The following is a 17,510-nucleotide window of genomic DNA, read 5'->3' on the forward strand; positions in this document are numbered from 1 at the left end:
ACAGTATGTCCTCCCGGTGGGGGCTCCTCACTGGGCAGGTGAGCCAGTAGGATATGACAGTACGTCCTGAGGCATGGCCAGACCAGTGCTTGTGTCAGATCCATGGTGGGAGCAGCAGCAGACGGTTGGTTATGAGAGCATGCATTGACGCTGTGGCAGAGGGCACTTCTTCACACAGCACTTCTACTTCAATCAGGAGTCAAAAGCAGGCCTTTCATGGCTGTGTTGGAGCGGAGCGGCAGAGTCCTGCAGTAAGACTAGTCTGCTCTGCTCATCACATCTATTCTGGAGGGGGGGGGGGGGGGCACTGCTCGTCTCCCAGGGCTTTGTTCTTTAAAAGATTAAAAGAAAAGAGGATTCTCCTTCCACTCAAAACGCAGGACATCAAAAACGTATCATCTTTTAATTGATGTTTTTCTACTCCCTGTTATGAACAGAATCCCATGTAAAAAAGAAAACCAATAATAACAATAATAATAATTAAAAAAAAAAACGTCACTAGCTCAGTGTGAGCTGGTAGATTGGCTATTTACGCTATTTTAGATTTTTTTTTGTCTAAGTTCTGGGTTAACAAGGAACTCAGGGTTGGCAGCTCCTCCTGAACAAAGGGCCTGAATTAAACAGTCTTAACGTAATGGAAACCATTGATATAGGCTTCACAATGCAGGGGGGGAGGGGGGGTCCACTTAGTCCCAGACGAGCCATTCATGTCCTCGCTGATCCAAGACGCGTGACATCACGGCGGCTCACACCGCCACCTAGCCACCCGGCATGCACACTACAGCGCTCGCAATCGCCGTTACCGTCTCTGTGTAAACGCAGAAATATAAAAAAAGGTGAGAACGCAACAACGGCACTTTGGCATTGTCTGTTGCTGCGTAAACGTGAGCCTGAGACTCTTGAGTCGCCAGTCATCAGACTATGATTATGGTCTTCAGACTATGACTCCGCCCGTCTCGTCCTCAGACTATGACTCCGCCTCCCGCACGGTCTTCAGTCCGAGTCTCCGCCTGCCTCGTCGTCCGAGCTGGGCCCCTCCTCCTCCTCGGAGCTGGGGTCTCCGGTGCTGGGGTCCGAGATCATTCCGTCTGAACTGTCAATCTCTATGGATGTCTGGGACATGTACAGGTGCACCGCCCTGGCTGGGTGGCTGGGGGGGGGGGGGGGGGGAGGTGGCAACAGTTAATGGAAGAAGTAATCGCTTTCATCATTAAATCAATAACAAAAATAGATGATCTACAAGCTCACAATGCGTCGCCGTGCAGCGCGTTGTGAGCTTGCAGCCATCTTCGTGTGCTACGACGTTATCGTAGCTTATCAGAGACGGCAGCAGAGACGGTCAGGATTCACACCAAAGATGAGAGGAAACTGGATCTTAAAGAGAAGCCATCTTTGATCGCGATCTGCCTCTGAGGGATTGAGTTGGGGGGTGGGGGTGAGGGAGGGGGAGGGAAGGGGGGGGGGGTAATTATTCCCTTTGCTCGTTAAATTTGTCTTGGTTTGATGTCTGACCAACTCCGGTAAAGCAAGAAGACAAGTCAAGATGGCGACTTTTAATTTAAGAGATTTGCGTTTTGATCGGGAGAGGCGGTGATCTCAGCCTATCTGCAATCTAAAGCTAAACAGCCGAAGCAACCCTGCAGTTAACGGACGGACAGATCTGAAAACCCACCAGAGAAGCAGAGACGTCCCACCAGACCCATGGGGAAAGCAAAGATGTACACACACACACACACACACACACACGATTAGCACAGCACGCCGTTTTAAAACAGAGACGCTGTCACACGGTACAATGTGACCCATTGAAATGAGTGACCCAGCGCGATGATAGACCACAGGCTGATGACAAGGGGCGCAGATCTCATTACAACTTGGGGGATTTGGGGGGAGATAATCAAGGACTTTTTCTCAAGTCGTTTTGTTATCCTCAAATATTTTAAATTACATTAGAAAAAAGGTTTTTTCTGGAGTTGGGTGGGGGGGGACGTGTACCCTCCATCCCCCCTGGGATCTGCGCCCCTGGGCATTTGAAGGTTTGCATATGAAATGACTGTTTTAAAATCAGTGTGCTGGTTCTTGTTTTGATCATTAAGGCAGCAGTCTTGAGTACATTTCTCCAGCAAATCACATTATAAGTCAGACAAAAAAATAATAATAATAATAAAATTAAAAATAACACCATGGAATCTCCTCAAGGAAAAACAAAACAAAAACAACAATCCAGTGATGTATCCTCAGAGATGAACATCCGACGGTGTTCATCATACAACCATGGACCACGGGGAAGCTTTGATAAGTGCTTAGGGCAGTGTTTCTCAACCACTGTGCCTGGGGACCTTTGGTGTGCCCCTGAGAAGGGTCAAGTGTGCCCCTTGAAACTGCTTGAAAGCCAGTATTGTATTTATCATTTAAAAAAAATGATTTAAACTAGTGAAAACAGCCGATCTACAAGCACACAACGCCTCGCGGTGCGAGGCGTTGTGTGCTTGTAGATCTGCTGTTTTCACTACTGTTGTGCGACAGCCTTGTATGATGAAGCAGGGCTTTACTTTGCGAAGAAACGTACAAAACACAAGGTTTCTTCCCGACAGTGACGATATTTACACCCCCGTATTATGTTGGTGTGACCATGGATTCTTGGGACATGGAAAGTGTGCCCATGCAGAAAAAAGGTTGAGAAACACTGGCTTAGAGGTTCACACAGTGTACAGCAAATACACTTTAATAGCATTTTACCTGAAAGGTAGAGCCACAGATATCTGGATATTTACAATAGTCTTTATCTAAGGGCGGTGGGGGATATCAAGTTTCTTTTTTCATATCATTATATGGAAATGACTTCAAATTAGAAGTTCAGGGTTTGAGAACCCTCACACTGGAGGAGGCTGTTACAGTAGATGCACACTGTACTGCCTGTACTTGGTACAGTAATGGCCTATAAGTGAACATGGTGTAAATGTCTACCATTTAAAACCTGACTTATTTACAATGCTCTCTATTGTAAAACCTTCAATTAAATGTCATGTTGATGATGTGCAGTAAGCGTCCTTGTATTTGTTTACAGGGACTTTAGCAGATTAAATCCAACGTATATGGATGATATAAAAGATGGATGATATAAAAGTCAAGTGATGTTTGTTTAGAGGTGAGAGTGAGTGAGTTTAACAGGAGCAGACCTGGCTGTTCAAACATGTGTTAAACATATTATTTATTGTTTGAGAGAATGAATGCCAAGTTATAACACATAAGTGATGATGTTGTTGTTTTCACATTGTTTGAACAGCCAGCATTTCAAATGATCTGTTGCCCTGCCTTTAAAGGTAAAATGACAAACACAGCAGGAAGAGGAGAAATGGATGGTTGCTTATTCCAGTGGTTCAAAGTGGGGAGTTCCAAAAGGACCCTTACAGGTCTATAACTCTGAGAGTGTACAAATGGAACCCAATGGACCCTTGCAGGCCCATTGGGTTCCATTTGTACACTCTCAGAGTTATGGGTGTTCCTTGAGATGAAAGCGTTTTGAGAAAACCCCTGCTGGGTCCTATGGTTTAGGTGAAATGTAAGCCATTTACCATGGGAGTGGGTTGTTGGCTGATTTACCACTGTTTCGAGGCGAAGCCGAGTGCCAAACAACCCTGAAACAACCCACGACCCTCGAATGGTAAATTGCTTTTCTACCATATTATAAATGAAAGAAAACACAGTCGTAACTTGCAAGGTTATTTAGTTACAATCAACTGCAACACAACAGTGGGCGGGGTCCATGAGCCAACTCAAGGTTGTTGACTGATTTACCACTGTTTTAAGCCAATCAGAATCCAGTAGCTGAACATGTGACCACAAAAAGTGGTAGAAAACTGATCAAGCAACGTTGCTCATACGAGTCTGAAATGGATTAGTAGGACACTAACTAAGTAAACAACTGTTCTATGTCAATACTTCTACTTTATACAAGAAATGTGTTTTGAAAGAAAAAACACAAGTTGTTTTCTCTCCGGAAATAAAAAGTGTTTTAGTGGCCTCAGAAATGACTAATAATATAATACAATATGTTCCATTAGTCTGGCTTAAATTCTACACACAATTAAGGCACTTAATTATTTGTGTTTTCAAATTCTGTTCTGTTAAAAAGAAGAAAAAAAAAACAACAGCTGCCCAGTGATTGGTCCAGTTTTGTGGAGGAGGAGGAGTCAGGGAAGTGAAGCATCCAATAGCAAAAGAGCACTTCAGAGCCCAAGTGTGTCCCATAGCTGGGGGGGGCCCCACCCAACAAAACAAGCCCCCGGCGGACCCCCAGTCTAAGGCATGGAGGGGGGGCAGGGGGGGGGAGAGAATATGGGGCCTTTCACACATGCACTGTAACAGGGGCGACCGCGGTTTTCCCGGTGAACCTGAGGGCAACGGTGGGGGCGTGGGAGTGTGGGGAACACACACCACTGACTATTGCCCATGATGGAGAGGTTGCTTTATGTATTGAGAGGCACTCTTGCCGATTTCGTAAGAGACTCAGTCACCAATTGCAAGATATTTAAGTTATTTGGGGCCATGATGATAACTTTCTTCCCATTATTAGACTAAGGATTTATATTGTCTGTGTTATTGTTTACAACCACAATTATTCACGTGTGGCAAGATCGTGGTTCCACTAGTTTTACTAGTAGGCTAGTGTAGGCCTAGAAGCCTTTTCAGAAGTTAATTTAATGTTTTCCCTTTAATGATTTCCTTTAATGTCATCTTGTGCTAATGCACACGACTGTTTTCGCCAGGTTTTAAGGTATTATTTTAGTTGTTTCTCATAAGCTCGCCACCCTCCTTGCCCATCGGCCCCCACCCGTTGTGCTTAGGTTCACCGGGAAAACCGTGGTCGCGTAACAGGGACGATGTCTAGACTTTAAGACTTTAAGGCTTTGATGAGAATTAGGTTTTATGTAGCTCATCGTAACATTTGTCATTTGCGCTATAACGAATCGCTAAATCAACCCACGATAAACGTACGTTCTCCTGTTTGGTGCTACACGTGTGAAAGGCTCAACAAAACACCAGAACAACAACAGAACGACACCCCAACGATCCAGACCCCATCCATTCCCCCCGGGAAACATTTTCCAAAGTTCGTATGAGAGAAAAAAATCAACAAGTTCCTCCTCCTCCTCCTCCCGGTCGGGCGGGCGGGCGGTCAGGTGGTCGTGCGGGCGGTGGGTTGGACCCCCCCTCTTACCAGGCGGTGGGGTCTTTCCTCTCGCGGCGCGGCGCCTCCTCCTCGCCGGTCACCTCCTCACGCTGGCGGTTCTTCCTGCACTTCCTACAGGACAGGATGATGACCAGCAGGATGACCACCAGGGCGATGGCTGCTCCGATGGCCAGGGCCAGGATGAGCAGCTCTGAGAAGGAGGCTGCAGGAGAGAGAGAGACACACAGACAGGCGTCAGGGACGTGCTGGTCATTGGGAAAAGCGGGACAACTCCCGAACGGCCGGTTCATTCCCGGCCGGTCCAGGCCGGCCATTAGGAAAAAAAATTAAATAAAATGTCGGCCTTCGTTCCATTTTGGGGGCTGGGCGGCCAACGATGTATATCATCACTGTTGGGCAGAAACCTTGTATCTCCAAGTTTCAAATGTGTAAATTTTTTCGCAAAGCAAAGCCCTGCTTCATCATACAAGGCCGTCGCACAAAAGTAGTGAAAACAGCAGATCTACAAGCACACAACGCCTCGCACCGCGAGGCGTTGTGTGCTTGTAGATCAGCTGTTTTCACTAATTTAAATGCTAAATACAAAACAAACGGTTTTGGACATACAAGGTTTCCACCCGACAACGACAAAATATAACTCATGTAATTGGCCCACTGGCTTGTCACTTTGTAACAAATCTTTGAGTAGCAGCAGCGCTATAGAGAGATCTCTCTCTATATCGCGCAATGAGGGCCTCTCCAACTCTTTTTCCCGGGCTGAATCAGGGGCCCAGCACGTCCCTGACAGGCGTGAATCAAAACAGCATCCCGGTTTCGACAATGGAATAAGGGGGGAGCGCTTGTTTTCGGTGGAGATGACGGAGGCACGCCGGCGTTATATTATAAACACAATCTGATCTAGCAATCATGACATAGGCTATTTATTATAATCACTAATTCACTATGAAGTGTCTTTAATTATAATTAAAGTAAAAATACTAGTCAAATAACAAACAAGGTCAAATTGTTCTGCCCACAACCTTATCAAACCAAAATGCCTAAACTACTGTAAATGTAGGCCTATTATAACTATGATAATGGTTCTTAATTAGTCCCGATTATTAAGTATAATACTTGACCTTATAAATATAGAATGTTTATGATTATATAAGTTATGAAACATCGCATATCTTGCAATTGGCGATGAGTCTCTTCTGAAATCGGCAAGAGTTCCTCTCAATACATAGGCCTAAAGCTATATACCCTCTCCATCATCGTCAGTGGTATGTGTTCCCCACATTTCCGCGCCCCCACCGTTGCGCTCAGGTTCACCGGGAAAACTGTGGTCGCACCTGATAGATAGATACCTTTATTATCCCAAGGGGGAAATTCAGTTGTCCAGTTGTAGCATAGCAGTATACAGTTATTTACAAAGTTACAGAGAAGTAAGAAAAAAAAAGAAGATAGATAAGAGGAAAAAAAGAGCAGTACAGTACCAATAAAGAGAAGGTGCATCAATAGAGGGGGTGAATAATATATATACATAAAGTGTCTTACAAAAAGAGACCGTAACAGTCAATGCTAGTTAGTGCAACAAGTATCTCACTGATATTGTTAAACAAAGCAGAATACTCAGAAACTACCAACACAACCTAATAGTGCAAAGTCAAGAATCAGTGCGAAAAAAAACAAACGAAAAAAAACAAAAAAAGCAGCTGTGATAAAGTTGTGACCTGTGACCTCTGACCTGTGGTGACGACTCGCAGGCGGATCTCGCCGGCGTTGCCGTGCACGTCGGGCGGGTTCTTGATCTGACAGCTGAAGGTCCCGTTGTACGTGAACTTCACCTCCCGCACGATGATGGAGGCGTCTCGGCCCATGATGTCACCGGCCCACAGCACACGCTTCCTGAAGCGGCCGTCTGGGGGCGGGTAGGGCTTGTCCTGGTAGAAGAACACCTGAAGAACCATGAAGAACATGGTTATTATCTGGAGAACATCTAGAGGAACCATGAAGAACATGGTTATTATCTGGAGAACATCTAGAGGAACCATGAAGAACATTATGAATCTCCTCTCCGAGGTTTGAAACTGTAGCTCCTATGGTTTACGAGAGAAAAATACTTGAAAGTGATTTCTTGCATTGTCCCATTATAAGTCAATGGGGACAATTAAGCGTCGTTTTTTGCCGATTACGTCGGCATGGTAAGGCGGATCGGAACGAAAGGTAATAGAACACCATTCCCGGCCGAGCCGCACATTTTGATGTATATATTGCGCGAGTGGCGTAAATGGTGCGGCACTAGTTACGCGCCGAAGTCAGGCTACATACACACAGACAGACACACACACACACACACAGACCCACACAGCCACGTATAGGGAGCTGCACACAGCTCCAAAAATAGCAAAGAAAATAGCAGATATACAAGCTCAAAACGCGTCACATTGCGACGTGTTTTGAGCTTGTAGATGGGCTATTTTTGCACATTTTGACTGTGTATGCACTGTGGCCCTCTGGAGTGAGTTGTGAGAATATAGTGGCCCTCTCCATCATAAAAGTTGCCCACCCCTGCTCTACAGGGCCAAACCAGAACTAGAACCAGAACTAAACCAGAACCAAGAACTTTCAAGAACCGGTGAAGTTCCGGGACCAAGTTCTGCTTACGTTTCCTCCATATAACCAGACCTAACCGGGAAGGTCCCAAAAAAGAGCAGCAAACCCATATACTGCAGACATACTGTATGTGTGTGGTTCTGACTAAAACTATAGTCCATAGACACATAATGTATGTGTGTGGTTCTGACTATAACTATAGTCCATATACATACTGTATGTGTCTGGTTCTGACTATAACTATAGTCCATATACACATAATGTATGTGTCTGGTTCTGACTATAACTATAGTCCATATACACATAATGTATGTGTGTGGTTCTGACTATAACTATAGTCCATATACACATAATGTATGTGTGTGGTTCTGACTATAACTATAGTCCATATACACATAATGTATGTGTGTGGTTCTGACTATAACTATAGTCCATATACACATAATGTATGTGTGTGGTTCTGACTATAACTATAGTCCATATACACATAATGTATGTGTGTGGTTCTGACTATAACTATAGTCCATATACACATAATGTATGTGTGTGGTTCTGACTATAACTATAGTCCATATACACATAATGTATGTGTGTGGTTCTGACTATAACTATAGTCCATATACACATAATGTATGTGTGTGGTTCTGACTATAACTATAGTCCATATACACATAATGTATGTGTGTGGTTCTGACTATAACTATAGTCCATATACACATAATGTATGTGTGTGGTTCTGACTATAACTATAGTCCTATGAGGAAATATTGTGAAACACAGAGCTGAGTTTATCTCTGACATTTACTGCAGTAACACAACACAACACGCACACGCACACGCACACACACACACACACACACACACACACACACACACACACACACACACACACACACACACACACAGCAGAGCTGTCATTGGATGATCCCCAGAGAGAGAACTCTATGAGTCACCAGCTTCTGGCTCTGCTGAGGGGGCGTTATTCTGAGACACACACGCACGCACGCACACACACACATGCACACACACGCGCGCGCGCGCACGCACGCACGCACGCACGCACGCACGCACGCACGCACGCTTCCAGATGAGGATATTTATTATAATCATCACATTATTGCCTTAGAAATGTGACAGAAACTAATAAAATCTCTATGAATGGAGTTCATGATGTAATAATTGATAGGAAATAAATATGTGAGGACAATGTTGGAGTACTGTATACTCACTCCTCATTGGACAGCAACAAAAGCTTGTATATTATGATATTTAAATATAATATAATGACTTCACAGACTCCTCTGTATATTATAAAAATCACACCCAATGTGAAGTGAGCGGTGGCCGTGCTTGCATAACGTCTTCAGGCTAGGATTTGAGTCTAGGACGTACAGGCTATGCTACACACACACGTTTTGCTATGGCAAAACGCTGAGGAAAAAGGCTACAGACATACGACATATGACATCAATAGACAAACATGATGCTACGCACACACATTTTGCTATGGCAAAACGCTGAGGAACACACGCACAGCCACTCTATGGAGCGGTTTACCACCGCTCAATAATATCCTACTAATAAACGACCGAATGTCTGTCTATCCAATGGCCGTCTGATATACCTGACATCACTGCTACTGCCGCCGGCAACAGCCGCATGCTGAAACAGTGCCCACATTTGGAGATGATATGGGTAAATTCTCCAAAACACTGTGGAATTCCTTGACTACCTCCCTTAAAACATGTTGCTCAAAACGGCCCTGAAAACTCACCTTTCAGGAGGCCAGAGAAGGAGGTAGTTAGTTATCACTTCACCCATAGACAGGTGGAAACTCACCTTTCAGGAGGCCAGAGAAGGAGGTAGTTAGTTATCACTTCTCCCATAGACAGGTGAAAACTCACCTTTCAGGAGGCCAGAGAAGGAGGTAGTTAGTTATCACTTCTCCCATAGACAGGTGAAAACTCACCTTTCAGGAGGCCAGAGAAGGAGGTAGTTAGTTATCACTTCTCCCATAGACAGGTGGAAACTCACCTTTCAGGAGGCCAGAGAAGGAGGTAGTTAGTTATCACTTCTCCCATAGACAGGTGAAAACTCACCTTTCAGGAGGCCAGAGAAGGAGGTAGTTAGTTATCACTTCTCCCATAGACAGGTGGAAACTCACCTTTCAGGAGGCCAGAGAAGGAGGTAGTTAGTTATCACTTCTCCCATAGACAGGTGGAAACTCACCTTTCAGGAGGCCAGAGAAGGAGGTAGTTAGTTATCACTTCTCCCATAGACAGGTGAAAACTCACCTTTCAGGAGGCCAGAGAAGGAGGTAGTTAGTTATCACTTCTCCCATAGACAGGTGGAAACTCACCTTTCAGGAGGCCAGAGAAGGAGGTAGTTAGTTATCACTTCTCCCATAGACAGGCCAGAAGTGAACACCCCACTTCACAGACTCCTCTGTATATTATCTCTTCAACATGGATCTGTCCCATTTAGCGCCACCTTCAGGCCGATTTTTTAAAACACATTTTTGGACACTGCTACTACAACTTTTGCCCAAAAAACACGCAAATCGGTACACACTTGCTCTACACTCATGTCATCAACATGGATCTGTCTCATTTAGCGCCACCTTCAGGCCAATTTTTTTAAACACATTTTTGGACACTGCTCCTACAGAATTTGCCCTAAAATCACGCAAATCGGTACACAGTATGTCTACACTCATTTCATCAACATGGATCTGTCCCATATAGCGCCACCATCAGGCCAATTTTTTCAAACACATTTTTGGACACTGCTCCTACACATTTTGCCCTAAAATCACGCTGTGACCTGACGGTCGCTTATCTCACAGACTCCTCTTGTCCAGAGGTTGTATATTAAAATATTTAAACAGAGGTTGTATATTATAATATTTAAACAGAGGTTTTATATTATAATATTTAAACAGAGGTTGTATATTATAATATTTAAACAGAGGTTGTATATTATAACATTTAAACAGAGGTTGTATATTATAATATTTAAACAGACTCACAGACTCCTCCCGTCCAGGCTCCCGTCCCGTGGGGGTGAGGGGTCTGAAGTTCCAGCTCACGGTGAGAGCAGAGGGGTTGATGGGGGAGGAGCTCTGGAAGGTGCACTTCAGACGCACGTCCGTCCCGTTGACCGCCTCCAACTCGCCTGACGTGTAAACACGCATGGCTCCAACCTGTAACACGGCTGGGAGAGGGAGAGAAACATACATGTTTAAACAGACATGTAAACACGCATGGCTCCAACCTGTAACACGGCTGGGAGAGGGAGAGAAACATACATGTTTAAACAGACATGTAAACACGCATGGCTCCAACCTGTAACATGGCTGGGACATGGAGAAACATACATGTTTAAACAGACATGTAAACATGCATGGCTCCAACCTGTAACATGGCTGGGACATGAAGAAACATACATGTTTAAACAGACATGTAAACACGCATGGCTCCAACCTGTAACATGGCTGGGACATGAAGAAACATACATGTTTAAACAGACATGTAAACACGCATGGCTCCAACCTGTAACACGGCTGGGACATGGAGAGAAACATACATGTTTAAACAGACATGTAAACACGCATGGCTCCAACCTGTAACATGGCTGGGACATGAAGAAACATACATGTTTAAACAGACATGTAAACACGCATGGCTCCAACCTGTAACATGGCTGGGACATGAAGAAACATACATGTTTAAACAGACATGTAAACACGCATGGCTCCAACCTGTAACACGGCTGGGACATGAAGAAACATACATGTTTAAACATACATGTAAACACGCATGGCTCCAACCTGTAACACGGCTGGGACATGAAGAAACATACATGTTTAAACATACATGTAAACACGCATGGCTCCAACCTGTAACACGGCTGGGACATGGAGAAACATACATGTTTAAACATACATGTAAACACGCATGGCTCCAACCTGTAACATGGCTGGGACATGAAGAAACATACATGTTTAAACATACATGTAAACACGCATGGCTCCAACCTGTAACATGGCTGGGACATGAAGAAACATACATGTTTAAACAGACATGTAAACACGCATGGCTCCAACCTGTAACATGGCTGGGACATGAAGAAACATACATGTTTAAACATACATGTAAACACGCATGGCTCCAACCTGTAACATGGCTGGGACATGGAGAAACATACATGTTTAAACAGACATGTAAACACGCATGGCTCCAACCTGTAACATGGCTGGGACATGGAGAGAAACATACATGTTTAAACATACATGTAAACACGCATGGCTCCAACCTGTAACATGGCTGGGACATGAAGAAACATACATGTTTAAACAGACATGTAAACACGCATGGCTCCAACCTGTAACACGGCTGGGACATGAAGAAACATACATGTTTAAACAGACATGTAAACACGCATGGCTCCAACCTGTAACATGGCTGGGACATGAAGAGAAACATACATGTTTAAACAGACATGTAAACACGCATGGCTCCAACCTGTAACACGGCTGGGACATGAAGAGAAACATACATGTTTAAACAGACATGTAAACACGCATGGCTCCAACCTGTAACACGGCTGGGACATGAAGAGAAACATACATGTTTAAACAGACATGTAAACACGCATGGCTCCAACCTGTAACATGGCTGGGACATGGAGAGAAACATACATGTTTAAACAGACATGTAAACACGCATGGCTCCAACCTGTAACATGGCTGGGACATGAAGAAACATACATGTTTAAACATACATGTAAACACGCATGGCTCCAACCTGTAACATGGCTGGGACATGAAGAAACATACATGTTTAAACAGACATGTAAACACGCATGGCTCCAACCTGTAACACGGCTGGGACATGGAGAGAAACATACATGTTTAAACATACATGTAAACACGCATGGCTCCAACCTGTAACATGGCTGGGACATGGAGAGAAACATACATGTTTAAACATACATGTAAACACGCATGGCTCCAACCTGTAACATGGCTGGGACATGAAGAAACATACATGTTTAAACAGACATGTAAACACGCATGGCTCCAACCTGTAACACGGCTGGGACATGGAGAGAAACATACATGTTTAAACATACATGTAAACACGCATGGCTCCAACCTGTAACATGGCTGGGACATGAAGAAACATACATGTTTAAACAGACATGTAAACACGCATGGCTCCAACCTGTAACATGGCTGGGACATGAAGAAACATACATGTTTAAACAGACATGTAAACACGCATGGCTCCAACCTGTAACATGGCTGGGACATGAAGAAACATACATGTTTAAACAGACATGTAAACACGCATGGCTCCAACCTGTAACACGGCTGGGACATGGAGAGAAACATACATGTTTAAACAGACATGTAAACACGCATGGCTCCAACCTGTAACACGGCTGGGACATGAAGAAACATACATGTTTAAACAGACATGTAAACACGCATGGCTCCAACCTGTAACACGGCTGGGACATGGAGAGAAACATACATGTTTAAACATACATGTAAACACGCATGGCTCCAACCTGTAACATGGCTGGGACATGGAGAAACATACATGTTTAAACATACATGTAAACACGCATGGCTCCAACCTGTAACACGGCTGGGACATGGAGAGAAACATACATGTTTAAACATACATGTAAACACGCATGGCTCCAACCTGTAACACGGCTGGGACATGAAGAAACATACATGTTTAAACAGACATGTAAACACGCATGGCTCCAACCTGTAACATGGCTGGGACATGAAGAAACATACATGTTTAAACAGACATGTAAACACGCATGGCTCCAACCTGTAACACGGCTGGGACATGAAGAAACATACATGTTTAAACATACATGTAAACACGCATGGCTCCAACCTGTAACATGGCTGGGACATAGAGAGAAACATACATGTTTAAACAGACATGTAAACACGCATGGCTCCAACCTGTAACACGGCTGGGACATGAAGAAACATACATGTTTAAACAGACATGTAAACACGCATGGCTCCAACCTGTAACACGGCTGGGACATGAAGAAACATACATGTTTAAACAGACATGTAAACACGCATGGCTCCAACCTGTAACATGGCTGGGACATGAAGAAACATACATGTTTAAACAGACATGTAAACACGCATGGCTCCAACCTGTAACATGGCTGGGACATAGAGAGAAACATACATGTTTAAACAGACATGTAAACACGCATGGCTCCAACCTGTAACACGGCTGGGACATGAAGAAACATACATGTTTAAACAGACATGTAAACACGCATGGCTCCAACCTGTAACATGGCTGGGACATGGAGAAACATACATGTTTAAACAGACATGTAAACACGCATGGCTCCAACCTGTAACATGGCTGAGACATGGAGAGAAACATACAAACATGTTTACTACGGATGAACAGAAAGAATATATTTCCAAAGATTTGTAAACATTTTCAAATGGTTTAAAAAACAGCAGAAATACAAGCTCACAGTGCGGCACCGAGTGCACCGTGCATGTTACTACTGACATGGACGGCAGACAGTGGCTCAGGAGGTAGAGCGGGCCGCTTGGGAACCAGTTCGATCCCGGGTTCCCCCCAACGTTAGTGTCAAAGTGTCCTTGATCAAGACTCTGAACCCCTAGTTGCTCCTGATGAGCAGGTTGGTGCCAAGCATGGTTTCCTCTGCTGTGTGTGAATGGGTGACTGTAATGCACATTGTTAAGCACCTCAGATAAAGGCACCGTTTACCATTTACTATTTACCATTTAATATAGAAGTGTAAATAAAGACGCATCCCTCCCACCCGCAGAACACGACGCTGCAATACCGAAACGACCGTGTTCACTACCAACCAATAGAAACACCATGTTCACTACCAACCAATAGAAACACCATGTTCACTACCAACCAATAGAAACACCATGTTCACTACCAACCAATAGAAACACCATGTTCACTACCAACCAATAGAAACACCATGTTCACTACCAACCAATAGAAACACCCCTGCCTCGCACCTGCAACAAGGCTGCAATGAAACATGTTTACTAAAACTTGAACAGAATGCAACACGGCAGCATGCATGCACTACAATCGTAAATGGAACTAACACACACATGCACGCACGCACGCACGCACGCACGGGGCGCAAACACACACACACACACACACACACACACACACACACACACACACACACACACACACACACACACACACACACACACACACACACACACACACACACACACACACACACACACACACACACACACACACACACGCACACACACACACACACAATTCCAGAAGTTGTCTCCAGACACTTTACATAACAGACCTGACATTAACACACTGAGAGAGCTTTTAATGTGACAGTGGCAACGAAGAACTCCCCTTTCAATGGAAGGAACATCAGGACAGACCAGGACTCTATAGGGAGAGAGAGAGAGAAGGAACATCAGGACAGACCTGGACTCTATATGGTGGGTGGCTAGGGAGAGAGAGAGAGAAGGAACATCAGGACAGACCTGGACTCTATAGGGTGGGTGGCTAGGGAGAGAGAGAGAGAAGGAACATCAGGACAGACCTGGACTCTATATGGTGGGTGGCTAGGGAGAGAGAGAGAGAGAAGGAACATCAGGACAGACCTGGACTCTATATGGTGGGTGGCTAGGGAGAGAGAGAGAACACTTAGGTACGAGCATGCACGCACGCACGCATGCACGCACGCACGCACGCACGCACGCACGCACGCACGCACGCACGCACACCCCCATAATGTCAGTTCATTATGTTTCAAATGGAACGGGGGCTCCCTGCCACCAGGGGGCCCTGATGGGTGGGTTTCTCTCTCTCTCAGTAAAACAGATTGATCAGTTGATTAATTATAATATCATGGTTTATTTGATGTCCTGCTATAACCCTGTCACATGTTCTCATCCAGATCAGCTGATCTGTGTGTGTGTGTGTGTGTGTGTGTGTGTGTGTGTGTGTGTGTGTGTGTGTGTGTGTGTGTGTGTGTGTGTGTGTGTGTGTGTGTGTGTGTGTGTCTCAATAGATGACATTATTCATGTGTTGGAGTAATATTTTCATACGGGGTCCCGGACCTCCTGTTGAAGAACCCATGCTCTAAGCTGATAGTGACTCGAGGACTTTGTGAATAATATATGTCCAGTACAGTAGCATATTATAATTATTATTATATTATCTACAGTAGCAGAGCTAGGAGGCACATGTCCTGTATTACAAGTACGGTACATTGTAAAGAAAAGTTGAAATAAAATCCATATTTCAACTTTTCTTGAATATTTTTTCATCAATTAATGGCCAACAGTGTTATGCAAAAGTCGCGGAAATTGCCGCTCTACAAGCTCACAATGTGTTGTGAGCTTGTAGATCTGCTATTTAGCTGTTTTTTTAAGCGTTCTGAAAAGTGTGTCTGTGTGGGATTTATAAACAAAGTATTAAAAACAGCTTTGTGATTAAATAAAATAATAACTATACTGATATTAATATTATGTCGTTATTAATAACTACATAAATAAGAACTACATTGGATCCATTGCAGCAACAGTTCCCCCCCCCTCCTCGATGTCCTGAGAGAAGAGGCAGAGATTTTATCTGATGAAGATGAAGATGAGTGGAATGGAGGAGAGACACTGACAGCTGTTTGCTGCGTCTACAACATGATGGATGGACTGATGCTGGATAGAGTCAGTACTATGACCTGTTTAAGACGCACGCACGCACGCACGCACGCACGCACGCACGCACGCACGCACGCACGCAGATATACAAGCTCACTTGTAGATCTGCTATTTTTGAAAAATCATGAAAATTAGAACATTGACCTGAATCTATAAGTATCTTTTGAATCCTTCTAAGGTTTTTTGAAAAACCCATGTTTCTACGTCAGCAATCTGGCCAGCCATCGTCAAAGTAAAGGTCTTTTTCACTTAACTGGAGCTCAGTTAGTCTGTTCTTGAGAGACTACTATGTCAGTGGTTCTCAAACCTTTTCATGGGAAGGACCCCCAAAATGAAGTGTATTTGGCCACGGACACCCATCTCAAAATATTTAGTTCCAGGGACCACCCAGAAGCAAAATTTGAGTTACAAATGTTCGAAGATTTGTTCAAAGATTTGCACACATTTTCACAACTTTTCAAAAAAATAGAAGATCTACTAGTATATCTGCTATTTTTCAATAGCTAAAGCATTATATAATTCTAGGCCTAAATGGGTAAAACTCATATAAAACAATGTGTTTATGACACTGATAAATGCACAGCTTGGATATGCATTAAACTCATAAAACAATGAGTGAATAACATCATGTACACATTGTATACAATGACTCTCCAAGCTGTCCAGAGGGCTGTTCTCTCCAGACTATGTATATATAATATTATATGATATATGGAACAGACTATGTATATATAATATTATATGATATATGGAACAGACTATGTATATATAATATTATATGATATATGGAACAGACTATGTTTATATAATATTATATGATATATGGAACAGACTATGTATATATAATATTATATGATATATGGAACAGACTATGTATATATAATATTATATGATATATGGAACAGACTATGTATATATAATATTATACAATATATGGAACAGACTATGTATATATAATATTAT

The 17,510-nt window shown here is 43.7% G+C and overlaps 1 protein-coding gene across 1 annotated transcript in view; it reads right to left on the reverse strand.

The window, feature by feature from the left end:
* Window positions 1-687: 687 nt before the first annotated feature.
* The window catches only part of LOC308290384 (myelin protein zero-like protein 2), a 66,715-nt gene continuing 49,892 nt past the window's right edge, over window positions 688-17,510 (reverse strand). The window contains exons 2-5 of the mRNA XM_080732191.1: window positions 10,818-11,002; window positions 6,921-7,131; window positions 5,222-5,396; window positions 688-1,150 (exon numbers count right to left, since the gene is read on the reverse strand). Of these exons, the coding sequence (XP_080588317.1) occupies window positions 994-1,150; window positions 5,222-5,396; window positions 6,921-7,131; window positions 10,818-11,002 (728 nt within the window). The 3' untranslated portion in view covers window positions 688-993. The remainder of the gene's footprint in view (window positions 1,151-5,221; window positions 5,397-6,920; window positions 7,132-10,817; window positions 11,003-17,510) is intronic.

This window comes from Nannobrachium achirus (genome assembly GCF_963921795.1).
Source record: "Nannobrachium achirus genome assembly, chromosome: 8".
Taxonomy (NCBI): Eukaryota; Metazoa; Chordata; class Actinopteri; order Myctophiformes; family Myctophidae; genus Nannobrachium; species Nannobrachium achirus.